General features: G+C 45.9%; 4 protein-coding genes and 1 non-coding gene across 7 annotated transcripts in view; 1 reads left to right on the forward strand and 4 right to left on the reverse strand.

Annotated features, from left to right (window-relative positions):
* The window catches only part of intu (inturned planar cell polarity protein), a 17,197-nt gene extending 4,362 nt beyond the window's left edge, over positions 1–12,835 (reverse strand). Inside the window, exons 1-15 of one of the 2 annotated variants that reach the window (XM_047040672.1) lie at positions 12,463–12,835; positions 11,850–12,327; positions 9,651–10,249; positions 8,751–8,836; positions 5,357–5,569; positions 3,716–3,834; positions 3,144–3,233; positions 2,835–2,912; positions 2,416–2,599; positions 2,021–2,074; positions 1,520–1,582; positions 1,059–1,280; positions 835–927; positions 288–704; positions 86–180 (exon numbers count right to left, since the gene is read on the reverse strand). In XM_047040672.1, the coding sequence (XP_046896628.1) occupies positions 86–180; positions 288–704; positions 835–927; positions 1,059–1,280; positions 1,520–1,582; positions 2,021–2,074; positions 2,416–2,599; positions 2,835–2,912; positions 3,144–3,233; positions 3,716–3,834; positions 5,357–5,569; positions 8,751–8,836; positions 9,651–10,249; positions 11,850–11,932 (2,396 nt within the window). In that variant the 5' untranslated portion in view covers positions 11,933–12,327; positions 12,463–12,835. Of the gene's footprint in view, positions 1–85; positions 181–287; positions 705–834; positions 928–1,058; positions 1,281–1,519; positions 1,583–2,020; positions 2,075–2,415; positions 2,600–2,834; positions 2,913–3,143; positions 3,234–3,715; positions 3,835–5,356; positions 5,570–8,750; positions 8,837–9,650; positions 10,250–10,943; positions 11,334–11,849; positions 12,328–12,462 lie in introns of those variants that run through there. The other variant, XM_047040671.1, reaches the window with a different exon arrangement.
* Positions 12,641–12,855, reverse strand: LOC124481284. The gene has a single exon (XR_006957633.1). It is a non-coding gene; the product is annotated as a small nucleolar RNA U3 (small nucleolar RNA).
* A 1,027-nt stretch (positions 12,856–13,882) lies between these two features.
* On the forward strand, positions 13,883–17,724 carry trmt10b (tRNA methyltransferase 10B). The gene is made up of 8 exons (XM_047040795.1): positions 13,883–14,436; positions 14,689–14,803; positions 15,433–15,566; positions 15,661–15,813; positions 15,920–15,998; positions 16,177–16,244; positions 16,379–16,502; positions 17,063–17,724. Exons 1-8 carry the CDS (start codon positions 14,296–14,298, stop codon positions 17,179–17,181), a joined length of 933 nt encoding a protein of 310 aa, XP_046896751.1. The 5' UTR covers positions 13,883–14,295; the 3' UTR covers positions 17,182–17,724.
* A 133-nt stretch (positions 17,725–17,857) lies between these two features.
* LOC124481065 (interleukin-8-like) lies at positions 17,858–19,882 on the reverse strand. The gene is made up of 3 exons (XM_047040834.1): positions 19,614–19,882; positions 18,988–19,123; positions 17,858–18,544 (listed from the first exon to the last, which is right to left on the reverse strand). The coding sequence occupies exons 1-3, from the start codon at positions 19,666–19,668 to the stop codon at positions 18,439–18,441; spliced, it is 297 nt and encodes a 98-aa protein (XP_046896790.1). The 5' UTR covers positions 19,669–19,882; the 3' UTR covers positions 17,858–18,438.
* Positions 19,883–20,427: 545 nt separating this feature from the next.
* On the reverse strand, positions 20,428–22,176 carry LOC124481063 (permeability factor 2-like). 2 transcript variants are annotated; one of them, XM_047040832.1, is made up of 4 exons: positions 21,661–22,176; positions 21,323–21,443; positions 20,802–20,882; positions 20,428–20,712 (listed from the first exon to the last, which is right to left on the reverse strand). In XM_047040832.1, exons 1-4 carry the CDS (start codon positions 21,719–21,721, stop codon positions 20,628–20,630), a joined length of 348 nt encoding a protein of 115 aa, XP_046896788.1. In that variant the 5' UTR covers positions 21,722–22,176; the 3' UTR covers positions 20,428–20,627. The 2 variants fall into 2 exon arrangements, with proteins under 2 accessions (XP_046896788.1, XP_046896787.1); XM_047040831.1 differs by having other exon boundaries at positions 21,323–21,446; positions 21,661–22,034.
* Positions 22,177–22,370: the final 194 nt, after the last annotated feature.

Raw genomic sequence — 22,370 nt, forward strand, 5'->3', positions numbered from 1 at the left:
GTGGAGGTCAGGGAGAGGGGGTGGGTAGACCAGGGTTGGCTGTGGTCTGAGGCCGGGCCCCATCATCTGACAGTCTGGGACTCACTTCATGGTGTTGTACATCTCCTCCGTCTCCCTCTCCGTCAGGATCTTCTTCAGGGTGCCCAGGTAGAACGGGTTGGGGTGCTTCATCCTGGGGGTCTGAGGAACCAGGAACACCATCACAACCTGCACTTCAGAGCACCCGTTTACATTAAAGAACCATTAGATCAGATAATTAGAGCGGGAAATGAGGTGGACTTTAGGACCTTGAAGATGCTTCCACTTCCTCCGCTCCCGTCGGAGCCTCCGGACCCCAGAGAGTCTCTCCTGCCCCCGAGCTTCCTGCCTGAATCTGGGGTGGAGTGAGGGCTGAGCCCTGGCCCCGCCCCCCCCTCCGGCTGCCCCCCCTCGCTCCCGCTGTCCGACAGACTCCTCTGGGGGCTGGGCCTACGGGTCCGCTCCCCGAACAGGCTCCTCCCCCTGGCGCCGCCGCTCCCGGACGTCTTGACGGCGCCCGCCAGCTTGCTGAGGACCGGGGACGAGGCGGCTAGGCTGTCGAGGCGCTCCCTGGCGGCGGAGGGCAGGAACCAATCGGAGCAAGAGAGGCAGGGGGCTGGGGGCGTGGCCAGACGCTCCTCCATGCCCGCCTCCAGACCCTCCATCTGTAGCAGCGTGGCCTTGACCTAAGGGTCAAAGGTCACATGACACACACACACAAGTCAGGGACGAGCTACTGGGGCTGGTAGACAGTGTTCTTGGTAGGGAACATTAAGCTTGTGATGTTAGCTGGTGACGTTCCAGCAGCTGGCTCACCTGGTCGACGTAGACACAGTCAGGACCGGGGGACCCCAAGGCTGGGGAGGCACAGCCCCCCGCCTCCAGCAACACACACTGCATACAGTGTCTCTGGAGCCATCATACACACACACAGCATTATCAAGTGAGTGTCACTCGACATAATGTCCTCACTTAAGGGGGCAGAAACAGTAAACTATATCAAAAAGGGCAAAAAACGCCTTCACAATAAAAGTCCTCACCAGCCCTACGATGAGCAGGAAGTATCGTCCGTGGGGCTGGAGGTAGCCCGGCCGGTGGTTCTGGTCCCTGTCCTGGGCCCGGTGGCGAGGGAACACCTCCCTCCAGACCACCAGCTGGCCCACGCGCTGCTCTGCGGCCAGGGGCAGGAGGCAGTAGTGCTGACAGTACAGACACACGTCCAGCAGGTCCTCTTTGGGGAGGTGGTTGGCTATCAGGTAGCCCTGGAAGAGGACGGACGCACACACACACACAAACAACACAGGCACAAACGCACCCACACACACAACACATGCACACATGATCATATTTAAGTCTTGATTCATATCTATCATATGGTGTCTGTCTGTGAGGCAGGCTGTTGGCTGTCAAATGTAGTCTGGGTTTTTTGGTGTCTGTAAGGTGTCTGTTTCTCACCTGGAGACCAGAAGTGTGTGTGTGTGTGGGTGTGTGTAACACTCACCTTAAAGAACAGACACGAGCCAAGAGTCAGGTACAAACGTCTCATGCCATAGAAGTCCTCTGACTGTCAGAGAGAGAGAGAGAGGTAAAGGGAGAGGGAGCGAGGGGGGATAGGGAGAGAGAGGTAAAGTGAAAGAGAGGGGAGGGAAGAGGGAGTTGCGGTTTTATTTCAAGGGAAGGTCGGCACATTTGGGACAGCTGCAGAGTCCAATAAAAGAAGGCCAAGGGAATAGGGGATCGAGCCAGCAATGAATCTGTGCTAATCTCCGTAATCAATCTGAGAACGAAGGTCAGACATGAATTAATAAGGAGTGAATTCACTGTGTGCTGTGACATCCCTGCCATCACATCACCTGACCCCCACCCTTCTCTCGCTCCATTTCAGTCTTCCTTTCTAGTTCTGTTTCTTTGCAAGTCAGTTATTTTTGTATTTCTCTCTTACTCTCTCTTTCTCCTGCAGCGAAGGTACCTTGTACAGCTTTTAGAAAGTGTTCTCACGTACCATTTCTCCAAAGTCAGACGATTCAAAGTCTGAGAGGACGCTATCAACCTCCATCTGTTGACACAGAGAGAGAGAGAGAGAGGTGATTATTTATGCATTAAAACCCAGGAACTTGAGACTTACACCAGACAAAGAACAAAGGTTTGCGACGTTGAAGCAAAAAGAGCCGTTCTTGTGTGAATTCACACAGACAGCAGAGGGCAGCAAACACACATCCGAGTCCCGGCAGTTTGAATCATCTCACGCTGAATGAAACGTCCTCACGATCCGACACCAGTATCCAAGCGCCTGTTGCCCTCACAGGGGCATTATGACGCGAGTCAAACATGTATTCCTTGGCAGACAGGAACACATCATCTATTATGACGTCATGTCACGTGACGGGAGATCCACACCTTGATTTCGGGGGGCAGGGTGAGCCAGCGGACTGCCGGCAGCCCGTTGAGGAAGAGCGTGGCGGACACGTCGGGGGTGGAGGCCCCGGGGCTGTCGCTCAGCCTGGAGGGCTGGATCAGCTGCTGGAAGAACAGGCAGAAGAAGTGGTCCAGCCTGGGGCCATGGTCGGGCTCACAGAACGCCCTGCGGAGGGGAGGAGGAGGGGAGAAGAATATGGGAAAGGAGAGAGAATGGGGGGAAGATGGAAGAGGAGGGAAGAGAGGTAAGGGGGCAGCGGAGGAGAAAAGAAAGAAGGGGGGAAAGGCGGAGAAGGAGGAAAATAAAAAGAAACGTTAGAAAGAATGTTAGAAGAGACAGTTTTAATGCGGTGGTTTGTCCAGTTCTTAATATAGCAGGGCTGGGAACAGAGAAAACACACCTGTCCAAGGAGCCGTGCATGACTTTGAGAGTTCGCACAACGCCCCCCACCACCGTCTGCAGATACAGCAAGGGAACTCTAGAAGACAAGAGGAAAAAAACTGTCATTGCAGAATAAAGTTAGTCTGTCAGAAAACATTCGGATAAAAAACAGGCGGTCACACAAAACAGTCATCCAGCCATAAAAATGTTAGTTGTAGTCCAACAGTTGATGAAAGTCTCGACACCGAGGTAATAAACCAACTACTATGTAAACAGCCAGTAAACGGTAAAACCCAGTAAACTACAAGTCCCAGACATGTATAGCTACCTGTCTGCGGGCAGGCCAATGACCAGCAGGTTGTTACTTTCCTTCCAGTAGCCCACATGGACCAGGTGCTTTCTCAACAGAAGAGAGGAACTGGGGAGAGAGGGTAGAGAGACAGGGGGGAGGGGTGAAGAGGGTGATGGGGGCAGGGAGAGTGAGGGAAAGGGAAGGGAGAGAGCAGATGAGGGGAGGAAGAGAGAGGAGGGTATGGCAGGAAGGAGAGGTGGAGAGGGGGAAAGGGAAGGGGGAGAGGTGGAAAGAGTAAGGGGGAGGTGGAGAGGGTAAGGGGTGGGGGGAGAGGGAAAGGGGATGGGGGGAGGGCAGAGTAGAGGAAGAACAAAGAAGAAAGGGGAGTAGGGGAACATAAGGGTAAGACAAGGAGAAAGGGAACAGGAGAGTAAGAGATGGAAAAGAGAGAGAGAAGGAAAAGACCGTTAAGACAAGCAAAGCAGTATGCAGCCTGTCCCAAAACATCAAACATAAACACACACCTTTCATGGGGGCTTTAGATTCAGTGTGTGTGTGTGTCTCACGTGTGTGTGTGTCTCATGTGTGTGTGTGTGTGTGTGTGTTACCTGACTATCTGGCTCCCAGTGACGTTCTCCAGCATGTCACACAGGGTGAGGAAAATCCCTCTCACCCCCTTCAGCTGGCTGGAGGCCTCCGATGCTGGGTACTGGTACAGGATCTCCTGCTGCACACACACACACACACACACACACACACACACACACACTCAGGGCATGGTCTCTGTGTTGTCTGTGACATTAGTATTCCTCACAGGGTGCTGTGGTGTTTGATGGGTGAAGGGCTTTAGACGGAAGCAGAGGGACAACATCTGAATGTAGAGAGAGCTTTTCTGCCATGGAAACTTGACAGAAGCACGGAAGGCTCGCTGTGGCAGACATTCACATTTGAAAACTCACACACACACACACACACACACAGCTTGGACCACCGGTGCACATTATAACCCAGTGGTTCCCCAAACTGTGACCACAGCGCCTGCATGGATGTTTAGGATCTGAGACATGTCCTGAACACCCGAAAAAACCCCAGACCTGGTTCCAACCTGCTTTCATGCCTAAAGAAAAGTCTCCACCGCTCCCAGTCTACAATCAGTCTTCTGAAATCAAAGCTTCTAAACTGGTCCCCTGGCCTACGCTCTCATTAGCAGCACCTCCCATTTCACTGGTGTGGCTCAGACACAAACACTCTCTCTCACACACACATACACACACACACAGGAGCGCAGTGAAAACATCAACCTCGAATTGGCTGGCCACAGAGGAAGGTATAAGAAGCTGCTGACTGCGTCTGAAATGAGTGGCGCTTCACCACAAAGACCAGGGACAACACAGGCCTGGATTAGCCCTTCTATCCAATCCAACTGGACTAGGAAGTTCAAACGTCTTCAAGAGGAACGAGGCATTCAAGGGTTACGGTTTTATGGAAGACAATGGTACGGTTAAGAGATTTATTTTCTACTGTGGTGTTTCCATTGCAGTTCCTTGGTGCCGCTTGCGCATTGTCCTGTTGTTCCTCTCTCGGGTATGAATAAAGTTTGTTTAATTGGATCAATAGATCTTTTACAGTCAGGACTTCTTTTCTCTTGTTTCTTTCTCCTAGGCTCTGTTTTCAGTTATAAATATCCACAAGGCTTTGGAGGCAGACCAGGGCGGTAGTTCTCTCCAGAGACTGCTCTGTATCAAGGAGAGGAGAGGTTGCCAAGCTGTGCTGTAGAGTTGCTGTGCTGGGCTAAGGGATTTTCCTACTGGCTCCCACTCCTAAAAATGCCATTACTCTAAACACAGGCTCAGAAGTATTTGATCAATTAAATACTAACAGACTGCATGTGATTACATGCGGAAAGACTACAATTTGATAAGTAGTGATTGACGGCATTCATGGTGCTGGTTAGCCGGCCTACCATGTCTTAAAGATATTGGTGTTACACAGAACGGTTCTCAAGGCAGGAATTCCCTTCCCAGTCATGCAGCTTCCTTTTTTAAACATGTATTTATTTTTTGGCCTTTTGTCATCTTAATTATTATTATTATTTATTATTAGTATAAATTATTATTATTACTTATTTATTTTATAGGGCAGTTGGACTTGCAGGAAATGGCCTTGTTCGGATTCAAACCCAGGCCCTCCTCCACCCAGCAGCCTCCTTTAAGCCTGTTTGAGTGAACTACCCCTTTAAGCCTACTTACCTCCTCCAGGGGGGAGTCCGAATCCAGTTTGAGTGACAGGTACATGACGATGTGAGGGATGTGACCTATGGACATCTGCAGCTCCGTGGCGTCCTCCCCCCAGAGGAGACGCACCAGCTGGCTGACCTGGGGGCCGGGCCTGGACCTGGGGGGGGAGGAGGAGCCTGGGGGAGCCCCCTCCGCTGGGATGGACGTCTCCAGGGTCAGCTTCACCTGGAGGGAGGGAGGGAGGGAGGGAGGGAGGGAGGGAAAGAAAGAGAGAGTGTGAGGGAGGGACAGTGCGAAGGAGGGAGAGTGAGAGAAAAAGAGATATAGAGAAAGACAGATAGAGATAGAATTAAAGAGAGAGAGAGAGAGAAAGTGAGTGTGTGTGGGTGTAATAGGAGCAAAGCGAGAGAAAAAGTAGTTAGGGGTAGACCAGCGAGAGAGCAGGGGGATAAAGATCGAAAGGGGAGGGGGCGGGGGTGAGGAAAAGGAAGGAGACAGAAGGGAAACGTTATCCAACTAGACCCTCATCAACTAGCCATCGCCAGTCTCTCCACTGCACCACAGTCATGACCACGCCGAGTTCCTGCTCTCAGGCCCTGCGGAGCCACGGCTGTGGGTTTGGCTGTCAGACAGAGTGTGTGTGTGCGTGTGCATGTGCGTGTGTGTCTACGCGAGGAGGGATAGTGCTGGGCTATGGTCTCCTGTGCTGGGTGGAACAGCGATCATTTGCTTGTGAGCGGCAGCTTAATCCATCGTCATTACAGCACTAGGGTCTCTCATGTGGCTCTCTTAACTTTTACTAGTTTGGCTGGGTGGTAAAGGAAAAGCCAGAGGGGGTGTGTGTGTTTGTGTGTGTCTGTTCTCAGTTGGAGAAGAGACTGCATGGCTGAGTATTTGTGAGTCAGTTCTCTAATTTCAGACTCTCTCCATACGGTCTCTCTTCCATTCAAACGGGTATGTGGGTAAGGCCAGCTCTCAAGAGGGCCCAGTCAGACATATGGTCAAAGACTCGCGTTTGTGACATCGCGCTTCGGTCTACACACTCCTGACACCAGAATTGACACACACACACACGCACCTCAACTCCAACACAGACAAACCTAAACCCCACCACAAACACACCTAACCCCACGCACACTCTCCCTCCCCTGTAGGCACACACACATCCAAACCCACACAGCAACACTGACACTGTTCTGGCTCCGGCCAGCAGGCTGTCAACACCAGTGGGGCCTAGCAAGAACTCCTGGTTGATGGTAATTAGGGGAAATCAAGACCAGAGACAGCAGATGTGGGCCTACAACTCAGCTGTGACAGTTTATACACAGTCCATACCAGTAAGACCAGCAGTGGTGACTCTGTATTACAATATCAACATGCACAACACAACTGTACAAAAGCACAATTTGTCCATTTTACGCCAAATAAAACCTGTCTCCTGTTGTTCCTCTTTAACGTCGGGACATTATCAGGAAGTGGGGGAAGGAAAAGGTGAGCCACTTTCTCCGACAGGCCTGTGAAGACAGAACGGACATTCCCCAAGTCTAAGGATCCATTAACCTCTCTTTCCCAGTCTTTGCATTCATCCACCACCCTGGACCAGAACCAGAACCAGGATGTCTCTGGGGCCTGTCAGCAACGACCACAAGCCAGCGCTACCCACGCCACAGCCTCAGGCGCCAGACCTGGGCCGGCAGCCATCTTGGACGCGGAGAAAAGAAGGGATGGAGGGGGGGGGGAACAGTAGTCTGCTATTACTGTCGAGGAGAAGAGAGATTAGGAGTGTCTGTAGCCGTAGGTCTTTTCTGTAGTCAGATCTCAGATCACCTTTAATACAGTACATCTGTCAACGCTATGGGTACTCTTTGATTTTAGTTAATCTAGTACGGTGGGAAATCAAACGATTATTCGTGTGTGTTTGGTTTTTATCCAGGTTTTAACATCCTACACTGACTGGCTCTCTTATACTTATGTGAGAGCAAATTGCCTGTTATTCATACAATACTAACTTACACATTACTTCTTTCCAGGGTAAGGGAGATATTTGTTTACAAGTAAGGACTTCCTGTACATTTTTTTCCTGAAGCCTCCCGCAAACAACCTCAGGTAACACATCCTAAACAACCTTTGCTGGAAACGACTATTTTGCAAAAAAAATAAAAATAAAAACTTCATTCCCTCTGTGGGTGCAGCGATCCAGTTCCTACTGCTGTCTCACTAACAGCAGACCTTTCTCTCGTCATAAATAACAGGGATGTGGTTAAGGCTGGAGTGTGCTCTCTGTAGAATTCCACTCTGCTGAAGTCAGTGCGGCCAGGCGGAGTGAAAGCGACCGAGTGCTGGAGAAAGAGAGTGAGAAAGAGAGAGATGAAGAGATGAGCGTTTGAGCGATGAAAGCAAGATAGAGAGAAAGAGAGAGCGAGCGAGAAAGAGCATGTGCTCAAGCGCTGTGCCTGAAGCACTGTGCCTAATAGGCGTTTGCCCTCAGAGAGCATGGTGGTCTGTCCTAATTACAAACAATCTTTCCTTCCCTTAATTGCTACTGTCTATACTCTACCTGGGAGGCCTGAGCTAAAACACACACACACAGAGAGTATTTCAACTCTGAGTGTCTCTTCAGCCTTTGACATAGTATATCATCTGCCTTGTTGGTCAGCTTGTTTTTCACCCACATCTCTCTCCCTCCCTGTCTTTCCCTTGTCCCTCTCTTCTCCCTGGAGTATCATTTGCTCCCCGGCAGCGTCTTCTAATCATCTGTTGTCTCCCCGCCGCCACGGCGTAATGGCCGTCTTCCTCTGCTTCCTGGACGCGTCTCGCCGCAGTGCTCGCCGCCCGCAGAACGCCAGTGCTCCCGCCGACGCTCTGTCATTTACGGATTCCTGATCCCTCTGAGGCTCTGCCCTCCGCACGGAGAGAGGGAAGAGAGAGGGAGGGAGAGAGGGCGGGAGACACAGAGACAGAGAGACAGAGAGAGAGAGAGAGAGAGAGAGAGAGAGAGAGAGACAGAGACAGAGAGAGAGAGAGAGAGAGAGAGGCAGTTGGTGCGTCCCGCCACGTTCAATAGATTTTCCTTGGAAACTGATCCAGTCCGAGTGAGCACTGAGGTGCTGATTGGTTCCTACTAAATGTGTTTTCTGATTGGTCCTTGATACTTAATGTGTTTTCTAGTGCCGAGAGAAACCAACGGTGAAGGAAATTCTCAGGCTGGATGTCTATATTCAGCGAGGAAGACAACGTGTGCTGTAGGCCTACTAGTAGTCGCAACAAAAGTTGAAATGCGCCAGTGAAACACCCCAAAGTTTATATTTGTGAGTGTGGCTCTCTACCTTTAGATTATGATTGAAAGAAATGGAAAGGCAGTCGGAACACTGAGTGATGTGGCGTACAGTTACTAGAACATTCTTACCTGTGTGGGTCCGGGAATACAGGAGAGAACCCTCTCTATGTTCTCTGAGGAGACTTCAACGTCATCCACCGCCACTAGAACATCACCTGGGAAACAGAGAACCGTGGGAACAGGAATGAGTCAGGGAATGCATAGTAATACAATATGATATCATGCCAAAATTCAGCAATTATGCATGGGAATCTATGGTACAGAACGTAGTGAATACACATAAAAACGTGATGTCAATTTTGTATTTATTTGTCGAAAAACAGGATTTCGCCTGGCTATGTGCAGCCTTGACTTGCCCTATCTCCTCAACCTAGATTTCAACTTGAGTTATTTCAGGTATTTAACAAGCCTAATTGTTTTAGCATGGCACAGTCAGCCTTGATGAAAGCTACTCTAAACACTAACTCATGTGGATATGCGTTTGTGGTTTAGCTCAGTTAGAATTCCTCGGGTTTGTCTGGAACACCAGCACAAACCTCAGCCTCAAAACCATTAAGGACTTAGTCTTTGAAACACAGGTCTACGGTTACCCCGAATTTATGCCTTGCATTAGGAAGACTGGGCCTTAGTCCTGACCTTCATGACAACAGCAGCCGTAGCTATAATAAGCTTTTAAGTCATAATATTGAGTAATATTAGATCCATTACATGCAGTAAGCTTGGTAAAGTCTATCGTCCATAAAGAGAAAAAATGACCACTGTATTGTATTTCATTATCAGGCGAACCATATATATATGGTTATATTATGGCTATATATTTAACAAAGCTAGAATAAAATAGTATGGTAAAGGTTGGGATTCTGTGTCACGGATAAGAATAGCAGTGCCCTACTTGGAAAATAAAAAAAATACCATTGCTACATCCCTTCAACATAACCAGCTTCAGCAGAGCAGAGGGTCCTCTCTTACCAATGAGTATCTGTCCGCACCTGACGGCCGGACTGCCGGGGACCAGGCCGTGCACGCCGATCCTCTCCTCCCCGCGGCCCCGCGCCGCGTCCCCCTGCTCCGCCCCGCCCCAGCCGGGACGGTGCACCACCCCCAGCAGCGCCTCCAGCAGCCCCCCTCGCTCCGGGGGCGGGGGAGAGGATCCGCCCAGCCGCTTAGGGTTGAGGTAGACGCACACCTCTTTCAGGTGCTGCTGCCGGACCGTGACCCCTGACCTCTGGCCCGCCTGGTTCTTTAAGATGGACGCCGGGTGCGAGTCTCTCTCGTCGCCGTCTTTCCCCCGGCGCTGGGAGGGCCGCCGGGTGCTCCTCAGGATCCTGGCCAACCTCTTGAGGCCGGGCTCCCCTTTGGGCCCCGACTCGGGCCGCTTCTTCTTCTTCTTCTTCTTCTCCTCCGTGATGATCTCCGCCTCCTTTTCGCTGAAGCGCACGTGATTGGTGGAGAGCCCCTGATTGGCGGAGGCCTGGGCCAACGCGGCCTCCTCCTCGCCCTCGCTCAGCTCCAGGTAGAAGAGCTCCCCGTTCTCCTGGACGTCGTCCAGCCATTCGGGTTCCAGATCGCTGAGATCACCAAAAGGAAGGGGAGCATTAGAACTGAGAGAACGAGGGGGGGGGGGGGGGGGGGGGGGGTCACTGTGTGGTGAGAGAGAGAGAGAGAGAGAGAGAGAGAGAGAGAGAGAGAGAGAGAGAGAGAGAGAGAGAGAGAGAGAGAGAGAGAGAGGCCACAATCAAATCTTGGGCAGAGAAAATGCTTTAACACTGCAAAAAGGAGAGTTAAAATTTCAACCAGGCATCTTTTTTTCTCCTCCTTCATTTCTCTAATTATGCCATGCCAACCCTGCGGTACACTCTTGGAAACCACATCCATAAATTCACTGAGGATGGTGAACAGCATATAATTATTTATGAAGGTTTGAGTTTCCAAATTGGAAACAGAAACACATTTACCCCAAACTCGAAAAAAATGAAATATTGTGAATGAAACTATGGCGGTACATTGTTTTCCATTTCATTTGGTTATGTTTTTGCTTGTAATCTTTAATTTAACAACAAGGTCAAGTCTCAAACTCCAGTTGTCAAATAGCTACGAATCTGCATCCCCAGGCTACGAATCTAGGGATGCATTCTTGCAAATAGATCAACAACATTATCGGATCACATATTGTCTACACCCAGTGTCACAACTAACACCTTATCATAACGAGAGGGGGGTCCTTTTGGTGGAAATGTTTAAGAGTTGATCAAGAGTTCTTACTTAGAGTAGTCAGAGCCACTGAAACTTGATGATGTGGATTCATTATCGCTCCCGTTGTCATGCTCACCACCACCCTTCCTGTCCTCGCTCTCCTTTCCCGCGGGCTCGCTAGCCTCAAACGTTCCAACTGATCCGTGAAACTCTACAGAGGCCATTATTTACTTTGCATAGGAGGTGAGTACATAAATTCTCTACATCATCTGTTTGTCAACTTTTACTTGGATGAGCATTGCCATTCTCTCGCCATATTGTTTCCATACGGGTTCCCTTGCTGTGTCATGTGACGCTAAATACCCCTATATGATTGGTCGATCGTTGCGTTGTCCCTGACAACATAGAAGCTTTCCGTCTGTTGGGGAATCAACAATATAGAGTTGCAACACAATTACCCTATTCTGAACACCTAACGTACATGCAATGAAACAACTGACTTTTCAGTAACTTATTAATGCAACTAGTACTCAATAAAACTGTGTCCTAATTCGGCCTACTTTTTGCTTCTTTACCACCAGCCGAACAAAACAGGGCACTTTACAGACAAGACGCAACTTTCTCACTGTTAGTTTTGTGGCGTCAAAGTACTTTAGCATTATTGCAGATAAATAAAACTAGGTAAATACAGCCAAATGAACATCTTATTTAAGTTTCAGACGATATTAATACAGTATTTTCAATCGCGCGTGCTTCTCTGCAAAGATGTGCGCTCGAGCCCTCCCCTCTACTTGCTGAGTGCACGAGGTCTTTAAATCCCCCCTGGCATTCGGTGCTTGGAAACAAAGTAGTCTGAAAAGAAATGTGATGAATGCTTTCCCAAATGAAACACAATCTTACCAGAGAAAAGTAGCAACATTGTTACAAGAGTATTCATTTACTGAGTACATTATGTCTGAATATATGGGTACCGACCTGTACAATAGCACACTGCGTATGGAATCAAAGTCGTCCAAATTCTTTGAAAATGATCCTCCATCTATGGCGATGTTAAACATTATTTATGGCTGATCAGCATTTGTGTTTAGTCAACTCCATAAAGTATTTCTGGACACGGCTCTCAAACGGAGGCACATCCATCCCAAACTGCAGTCAACGCGAAGTGATGAGAGACAGTTGGAATCCTTAACGGTCGTATAGGCATAGAGAAAACGGTCAACTCAAGAGTTCAGTCAGAATGCAATTGCGGCTGGTCTTAGAAGTAGAGAATTTGTTCTCGGGTCAATCACTCACATGGGGCAGGCAGCTCCGCTCCAATATCTTTTGAAGACGAGAAAAAAAGCGGTCCCAAATTACTTCTCCAGACCACCACAGCACATGCTTGTAGACTAGTCTGAGCCAGAGGCCGGGCAAGTGGGGCAGACTAACGCCATCTACTGCTTAAAACTCCGTCCTAAAAGGCAGCACACTATTTAGCATTAGACTGAAGTCACTTTGGTGAAACAACGCTTTCAATAAGACATATCTGCAAACATTTTTTTAAAGAAGTTATTTAACAAGAATTTAAATATAACTTGAATCAATGTACCTGCACATAGATTAGAAGAAGCACGTTGCTGCATCGGTTCACATTTGTATATCGCCTATCATTTGTGATATATTGTTGGACCATCTTTAAGCCAATATTATATCTTAATACACATGTATAACGATATCAATTTAGAGATGCGTACAATTAGACATTTTATATTTACATTGTAACGAAAACCACTCTGATCGCACAACTTCCCTCCAGATTCCCTATAGGGAATCGAGAACGGTCATCAAGAGCAGAGAGACTGAGTAAACTCAATCTACTCTACCAGCTTCGCGCTCAGGAAGTTGTACCGCTGCTCATCATCGTGGGTAGCGAGACCAAACATTTTAGAAACACATTTCACAAGTTGAAAACTATAGAAATGATCCCTGAAAGTATAGTCTTACCAGTTAACTGTTTTTGGATCACTTCTTTTATCGTGACCATGTCATTCCCATCCACGGTTACTGAATCTGTATTTGATATACAATGTACATGATATAAAATATAAATAGTAAATTGATCAAAAGGCTATGTCTAACTGTAAAAGAAACAAAATCCTTTGCTGTCAACACACGTGATTCACATTGGATTAAACGAATATTACAAACATTAATATATTTCCCAATCATCTTTTACATTTATAGCTAGGTGTTTTCTGTTGATACAACAACATCTTCTCGTTACATTGTTTTACATTTTTTATATCCATAATGCCTCCGAGATCATATATAAAGTTCATTTTTATCAAATACCCATAATGCCATCTGTCTTATGCTATTAAGCATTGAAGGCTAACTATATGCTTTGGATCTCTGCAATGAAACAAATACATTATTTAACAAATTGAATAGAGGAGTTAACACAAATACAATAATTTAATTAGAACGAAATTTGGAGAGGGAGTTACGGTTTTAAGAATATTGAGAGCTACAAACTAGCATTGCTAGCATGCTCAATCGTGTATCAGTTGTATGCGTCCTACTGCAAACAAGGGAAGTTTACAGAGATCCGTACATTTCCATACTCTTTTGCAGGATGTAAACCTAATTTTGGACACACTCATCAATTTCATTGAACATTAAGAGACCAAATAAACAATATTTAGCAGAACTGTGACATTTCAAAATTGAAAGTAGCCTAACTTTCATTGCAAACTTTCGTTAGAATCAAATAGCTAAAGAGTGCGTAAAACGAGGACCTGGACGTGACACGTTTTTACACACATTTATACGGACAGTTTTAACTCATTAAAAATAGTGTCTGTAATAACCAAAAATAAATGAAGACTAATGCTTTTACTACATCCTCACACATCTCAGAACAGAGAAGTGGCCTGGATGAAGTCGCTAAGAAACGGTCGCTAGTGCCCTCTCCTGGCATGCAGATGAATGTCAGATCGATGTTTATGTGTCAGACCATATACGTCATATATGTGCGCCGTAGCAACAGTATTCATGTCCATATTCCTGAAGAAGAACATTTAAAACAGGTTGGCTGTTTTCAGTCGTTAATTCAAAGTTACGAAAGTAGACATATTGAATTACAAACGTTCACACTGATACATTATTAAAACTATTAATATTACTACGGCTGATGGGGGCACATGATGTAGAGTTTCTGCCAGATAGGACTCAATTAACAAGGAGCCAGGCTAACCAAGTTAGCCATCGTCACATAGTGGCTGTACAGGGCTTGACATCAAACGAAGGTTGAGAGTCACATCATTAACATTCAAGTATGATTTGAAAAAGCTAATTTATCATATCATTGTTGTTGCTCGCGTGTATAGATGGCAGTAATTCAACTAGCCTGTGCCAAGGACAGTCACTGGATAAAAGTGAAATGAATGCAATACCTCACATACGCCACACAGACAAATTCCACACAGATTCTGTAATCACAGATGAGCTCTGTATGCTTCACATCGACCTAGACACAATCGAAGAAGACAGGGAGTCTAACAGAGAAAACTCAGAACAATCTGTAAGTTCAGCCAGCAAGCTGATCTTTCCTTCACTGACAAAAAGCTGTTGTCCGTTGTCTGTGTACTGGACTGTGTAGTGTACAGTACTCCATCAGGGGTTGTGTCTAAATTTAATCATTTATAAGAGCAGTTACATACGCTATCATCTACATCAACTTTGTATTCTTTCCTGAATGACGCATGTACTTTGCTATGATGAAAGTGTATGTGCGACATTAATTCTGGGTGCCTGATCTTAACGTGTCTGTCAGTGTGTCCTGTCTGTTGACCAGAAAAATGTCCTCAGGAAGCAGCGGCATTGGGAGAGGAGCCTGGCGTCGAAAAGGAGCAAAAGGCGTGATGAGAAGACAAAGAGGAAACAGAACCGTGAGCAGGGAGGAGGGAAGAGGAAGGAGGTAGTGGAAGGAGGGAGGAGGGAAGAGGAAGGAGGTAGTGGAAGGAGGGAGGAGGGAAGAGGAAGGAGGTAGTGGAAGGAGGGAGGAGGGAAGAGGAAGGAGGTAGTGGAAGGAGGGAAGAGGAAGGAGGTAGTGGAAGGAGGGAGGAGGGAAGAGGAAGGAGGTAGTGGAAGGAGGGAAGAGGAAGGAGGTAGTGGAAGGAGGGAAGAGGAAGGAGGTAGTGGAAGGAGGGAGGAGGGAAGAGGAAGGAGGTAGTGGAAGGAGGGAAGAGGAAGGAGGTAGTGGAAGGAGGGAGGAGGAAGGAGGTAGTGGAAGGAGGGAGGAGGGAAGAGGAAGGAGGTAGTGGAAGGAGGGAAGAGGAAGGAGGTAGTGGAAGGAGGGAAGAGGTAGGAGGTAGTGGAAGGAGGTAGTGGAAGGAGGGAAGAGGAAGGAGGTAGTGGAAGGAGGGAGGAGGGAAGAGGAAGGAGGTAGTGGAAGGAGGGAGGAGGGAAGAGGAAGGAGGTTAGGGTTGCTGGCTGAATGTTCTGTATGGATGAAGCTCTGTGTTGTAGGTTAAGCCATGCGTTGTTGTTGTTGTTGTTGTTGTGGTTTAATAAACAGGCACTGATGTGGACAACCCCCAGTTTAGCAAACGTGTCACAAAGGCAATCACCAAGGAGCGTTTAGCAGAGGCACAGACTTCGGGACCCAAACTGTGCTTAGACCTGAGCATGACAGACAACATGTCAGACAAGGTAGGTGAATGATCCACCCGTGAGCAAAGCTGAATCAGTAACAGAATCAAATCGGAATCAATCTGACTTCTGATACGTGTTGCTCTTTTCCCAGGAAATAAGCCGTCTCGCTAGTCAGATAAGGAGGCTGTACGGCTCCAATCGTAAGGCAACTCGGCCCTTCCATCTCTACCTGGCAGCCCTGAGCCAGGACAGCCGATTGTACAGGGAGTGTCTCAGGATGAACGATGGCTTCCATAGCTACGTGGTGAGTAGCTTATCGGCTCCAACGCCTTTAAGGTCCCGACAGATTTAAGAATTTTTACGAAATACATATATTTCACGCCACCTAAAAATTGCGTTTTGTCTCTCAGATGGACGTGACCGAGGTGAGCTGCCTGGATTTGTTTCCTCCTGAGAACGTGACCTACCTCACACCAGATGCTGAAGAAGGTGGGACTGCAGACTACCATGGCTAGGATGGAGTGTAGAACACTGTGGGAAAGTGAGATCAATGTATCGTGGCATTATGTCATTTGTCAAAACCAGACATATACACACAAGTTCTAGATCTCCGGTTCTGTGGCGGAACACGCCGGGCTGCACCAACGTGGCTTCCCTTCTGTTTCAGCCTTGGAGAGAATAGAACCAGACAAAGTGTACGTTCTCGGTGGTCTTGTGGATGAAAGTATTCAGAGGGTAAGAACACTCCATGTTTTAGATGTGAAGAATTCCGATTGAGATGCAATTAAATTGACAATTGTATTGACTAATCCTGTGTTGTTGGTGATGGATTGATCAGATGTTCTTTCTACTGTGTTTTCCCCTTGTAGAAGATCACTTACATGAGGGCCAAGGAACTGAACGTGCGGACAGCCAGACTGCCCATAGATGAGTACATGGTGAAGAAGGAAAACCCCAAAAACTTTTACTCAAAGATTCTCTCCATTAATCAAGGTTAGTTCAGTCAAGACACACACGTGATTGATTTCACCATTTATTCATACACATGACAAATGGTTTAACATTGGCGGAATGGATGTACATGGGGAAGCAACAAGTTAAATCCCCCACGGGGAGAACAGACAGACCACATGGGGGCGAAGGGGATGGAGGTGGGTGGCAGCAGCGCAGAACACCAGGGTAATCGAGGACGCGTGTGCGTGCATGTGTGCGACTTTATAGCGCCGCCTATCAAGCTAAGCCTATGGGCTGAGAACACGGCGATGGGTGATATGGTGCACGCTGCCCGAGTTGCATGCCTGAACTAGCTCCGCTTATTATGTGAAAGTCTGTTCCTCCCCACACGTTTTATGAGCAAAATTATATTCAAGTGCCACCTCCTCAGTTATAACAGAAAAAAAGCTGCCTCACCCACATTTGAAAACAAACCTACGCCCCTGGTTAAAGCAGTCATACAGTCAGACAAACTACATTTATGTCTTTGTCGCAATGAAAAATGCATGCTTGAGGCTGGAGTTTTTGAAATCTCTCCTCTCTCTTCTCCCTGTCTCCAGTGTTGGACATCCTGTTGACATTAAGAGACACTGGCAGCTGGATCAAAGCTCTTCAGGCTTGGTTTCCTCCAGGGAAGGGCTTTGTTGTTGCTCCTGAGGCTGCTAATCATTCCGTATAACGGCAAGACATGAATGTCAAGGGTACATAAGTTTCAGTATTTTTCATTGTTTTTAGTTATGAACGCAGTACGAAAATACTACTGGTAATGGGTTTTGTAATTGAGGAGTTTTCTCGTACGTAGGTATACTTTTGCATGGCTGTGTGCATGCACATACACCTGCACTGTCATTTGCAGCTGGATCACCTGTACTGTTAAAATGCCTGACAGCTAGGATTGTAGCTTACTTTTTTAAGACCAAATGTACGGACCCCTTTACAAGTGCAGGACAGATTTAATTTAATTTGATTTGTTAGATGCTAATTACAGTTTTTTTTATTATTGTGTTCTTGTTATATTCTGTGCATCTATGTTGTTTGAAGGATTTTAAGTCTTTTTAAAAAATCCACTGAATGGAAGCTAAAAATGTTTCGTTCTATAAAGTTCTGTTGAAATAATCAATCACTGTGTAACTGGCTGATAGTTGTTGCAAATCTAATCTCATTTAAATGATATTAGTTAGCTCAGTTAGTTTTGTACCGGTCATATTGACTTGTGGTAAAGTGAACTGGCAGAGTATTCTGACAGTGCTAAGGAAGACGATCCAGTTTTCAGTTAAGTCTTCAGGAAGGAAAGGCCTGTATTGTTTCATATAGAGTTGCTGGTAAATCATTGATGACAACAAGCAATTAAGTGACACATCACAGTTTAAAAACGTATAGGGTATAGACACAGCAATATACAGTATACACATATACAATTTACATATACAATAAAAAAAGTAATAATGTAATGACAGGGTGTTCCTTGTAATCAGCTCTGTGAAGGGGAACATATCAGGAACAAATAATAGTTGTGACTTGCTAAAGGATATTGAAGGAAAGGACTAATTCAGAGACAATTAGTGGATGACAGTCACAGCCCTTGACTTTTACCTGAGTATGGACCTTTGTTTCAGAAATATAAAGGTAAAGTTATGAACATACATAAACAAGTATGTATATTAATAATGTATTTAAGGGCTTTCCTACATATACTACTTCAATAAAATAAATGTAGATGCCTGAACAAGCCACATGCCAGATCTGGGTCAATCACTGCAGTAAAACGATTGCATTATGCCCATCAGTGCCAGCTACGAGTCAAAAGCGTACCTCAAAGTGTTTCATCTCTGTCAATGACCCTTAAACTGGCACATGTGAAATATGAAAGCATGTGTGAGCTACTACCATGTCACGCAGTGTCAAACATCCCCCTGTGGGGTGGTCCCTAATGTCTTCACCATCCTCTCTTGGCCTGTTTTTCCACCACAAAGCGGGTGAGCCTCTTCACCCAGTGAGTGTTAGGGTCCAAACAGATTTTTTCTCCCCTTGCAAGACCAGCTCTGAAACACAAACACAAACTGTTTAAGACACCTGTTGCAGTTACAACTTGCAGTAGAACAGCTGTGTCTCGTAAGAGTGGTGCACATCTGAATGAGCCAAATTATAAATATTATCAGGACTGTTTACATTCATTATCATATGTTGATAACTACTGTATGAAAAACATTTACACAATATTTTGACTCTAAAAGTGATATATGGCAGTTGAGGGGCAGTTCTATGGGCATATGTGAAGCCCTCTGTGACATGCTTGCGTTTAAAAAGGGCTATACAATAAATTTGATTTGATTTGATATGGGGGAAGGTGTAGATTAGTGGTTAGTGCACTTGGTTGCAGGTTCAAATATCCCATGTACTCTATGTTACTTTGGATAAAAGTAACATAGAGTAAGTAACATAAGATACAACTTTTAGACTCTGGAGTATCACCATGGTAACCTACATGACTTCTATGTTTTGGCAGTGAGGGCCACTGGGACGAATCTCAACGCTGCGTAGGCTGTCAGGAGGGATAACTCTGGTCTCCAGCTTCACACAGTGACAGTGCTGATTGTAGTCTCGGCCGATTGGCGGCATACCTGGGGAATCAAACACTCATATTACGACAGCATTGAGATGCAGTTATGGGACTTGTTCTAAATGGAATCACATGTTTATGAAACTCCTAACTCTGTTCCTTTATCATAAAATAAGATAATCCTTTATTTTTCCCACAGTGGGGAAATTGCAGTTTGCAACAGCAGCAGGGTACAGAACAGCACTCAGAGTACAATTAAATATAGAAAATATAAAATATACGAGATACAACGAGATCATCATGTTGCAAAACGCTACTGCTTTTGAAAAATACTTCCTTATACAAAATTTAAAACCAGTTGAGGACATTTTATTCCCAACTGTAAGGAACAGAAACACAGTTTACACTGTAAAACAAAGTATTACAAGGACATTTACATGGATGGCCAATAGTAAGCTGAATGAGTGGAAAAAGTACTTTCCTTTTTAAGTTAACAATAAAGTAACAAACTATGGTATAATCTGAAATTGAATTTGTTGTTAAGGTCTTACTGTTGCCAAGGGTGAAAGAGATGGCCACCAGAGCCAGCAGAAGACAAGTTTTCATGGTGCGTGCGCCGTTCAGCCAAGAAGAAGAGAATGAAGGTGGTGATGGTGTTTCTTCAGATTTTACCTTTGCTGTTCTGAAGAGTCACAGGGCCACTTTACTTTATATACAAGTCCTGATCACATGCTCATCATAACCGCAGGGATCTCTGCAAAAGTCCCATATACTCTGTGTGTGTGTGTGTGTGTGTGTGTGTGTATCAGAAGGCAGTCATGAGACAGGGAGTTCAGGGGCAGAGCAGGGGCCTACCAGGATCCGTCAATCTTTCATGTTATTCCTCTGGACAGAGAAACTATCGTAACTCACACAAACAACATCATCTGTTTGTGACTTCTTTTGTGTCATAATAACCCAACACAATTTGGCCTAGAGGGAAGCCTTTTACCAGGGGGGTTAATTGTAGACTAGAGTTTTTCGCTGAGTGTGGATGTTTAATGGTCCTCACTAGTGTTGTTATTATTGTAAAACTGTCATTGACATCGCTGTGACTCCCGCATCTGATGGTGGACGATGAAGTAGTGCAGAAATTGTTGTAAACAAACGACAGAATGGAACACTCAGTATGACTCAGGCCACACAGCATCAGGAAAGAAGAGGAACCGTGCCTTCTACAAAGTCATGTGACACGTGACTGCAATCAAGGCGGTCAGTTCCCAAGAGGGCCAGAAAAGTGATCTTATTATTTCTAAACTATCGTTCAACTCATTACTATAGACTGATAGATGGTTCACTCAATAAGATGCAGTGATGACTGAATAATTTAGAGTCAAAACATTTATATATCAGAACAAAAACATTTTTTTATGAATAATAATATTGGTGTTGGATTTAGACAAATAAAAAATCTGTCCAAAGTGTGCAGGTACAAAATGTAGACGTTTTCACAAGTTTAAAAACATAGAACTTCATTGCCAATATGAGCAGCATCAGTTTCAGGTAACTTTACAGGCAGCATGTCACTAAAATGATCCTGTGATTTGAGTGTGTTCAGATGTAATAGGAAGGATGGTAGTTATAACTTTCGACTGTCTTCTCTTTGGATGGCTGTTGGAGAAAATCAAAAGGTCGCTCTCAGTTATTGACTTTAAATTGTTGCTCAAAAGATGCGAAAAAGTATTTGAAAAAGTAATTACCTTTTCAATCTCTTGATCAACATTTTGGCAAAATCCCCAGTTGGTTCCAGACACTCTGACTCTCCAGTGCTCAGTTTGACACTGTTTTTCAGTAAATAAAAAGATTTGTGTTAAGCAACAGAACACGGGGTCGTGTGAAGAAATCTGAGCATTCAGTTGAAAGTTCCAGGGGTGTTGGACAGAAGATGTACTCGACTCTAAGTATTGGTGAACAGACCACCCTGATAGGAGATATCAGAATCAGAAAGGGGTTTTATAATTGCCCTGAAAGTTCGCACGGACAAGGAGTTTACTTTGGCAGGAAGGTGAATACATTCAACATAGACAAAACATTGAGCACCGATCGACCGAGGCTGCCATCATCGGCGCCATCTTTCAAAATAAAAGATTATATGATGATATGATATGGGCCTGTGTTGTCACGAATACAGTGACAATCTCACCTCAGATCAGGATCTATCTGGAGTGGTATTCACAGAAAGAGTCATTAAAATTGTGTTGTCTTGTGCTCTTAAACTCACATGACTTCCTCCCTGGGACAGTGGGGTCGAGGTGAGTACTGTCGAATTGCAGTTATCCTTTTGATGTTGAGTGGTGTTATGCGGGTGCTAGCACAATGGCAACGGGGTGCCTTCGTTGCCTCTGCTAGAGCAGAGAAGAGGCGAGGAAAAAAGAGGAGAGGAAAGGAAAGAAGAGTAAGGAATGTAAGGAGTTTGAGGGGGAGACAAAAAGAGAGGAAAGGGGTGAAGAGGAGGATGGAGAAGGGAAAAAGAGAGAGGATAATCAACGAATAATCAACAAATTACGAATGGACTCCCTGATGAACCCACATAGAAGCCAGTGTAGAGACACCCGGTACCTTCTGCCATGGAGATGGCCACGCCGACCAGTAGAACAACGGACAAGATCACTGCTTTCATGATGGTCTTCACTTGAAACTTGACTTTGAATAAGACGTCCCAGAGCAGATCCTATTTTAGAAATCTGTTAGAATTAGTTTCTTCTGGTCGGTGGGAGTCGTATGGAAGACAGCCTGGAAGACTTAGAGTCTGGCGTGACAGCAGTTCTGCAGCTGCTCTCCTCTCTTCTTCTCTTCCTGTCTCCTGGATGTGTGGGTTTGCCTGGAGGAGGTGCATTCTGGGCCACTTATACTCTCTGCTCACTGAGTGTCAGCGAGTTTCAGGGATTCCAGAGAAAAGTGAATGCGTCATCCATTACCGTTCAACACCCACGTCCCACCCACCCAAAGGTGTCGTCAAATTCTTTAAAAAATTGAGTGTTGTAATGTCATTGTGATAAAACAGGAGGATTAAGTCTGTAGTTGTATTAAATGTTTCATAGAGTAGAATGGAAGCCTCAGCAATGGAACTGTACCTCGCCACCAGGCTCCTGTTTGGTCATTGACATAGTCACTGATCTGCAAATTAGCACTATTGCACTGTACTCCACTTAGGTTAGATTAGGTTAAAGGTTTGAAACAGGTTTTTTGTGCATTAGGGTTAGTATAGCGTACTATTTATTGTTATCTGTTTTTAGGAAGTTTTAGTGTTAGGGTTAGGATAGTCGTTT

This window comes from Hypomesus transpacificus, chromosome 18 (assembly GCF_021917145.1).
Source record: "Hypomesus transpacificus isolate Combined female chromosome 18, fHypTra1, whole genome shotgun sequence".
Lineage (NCBI taxonomy): Eukaryota > Metazoa > Chordata > Actinopteri > Osmeriformes > Osmeridae > Hypomesus > Hypomesus transpacificus.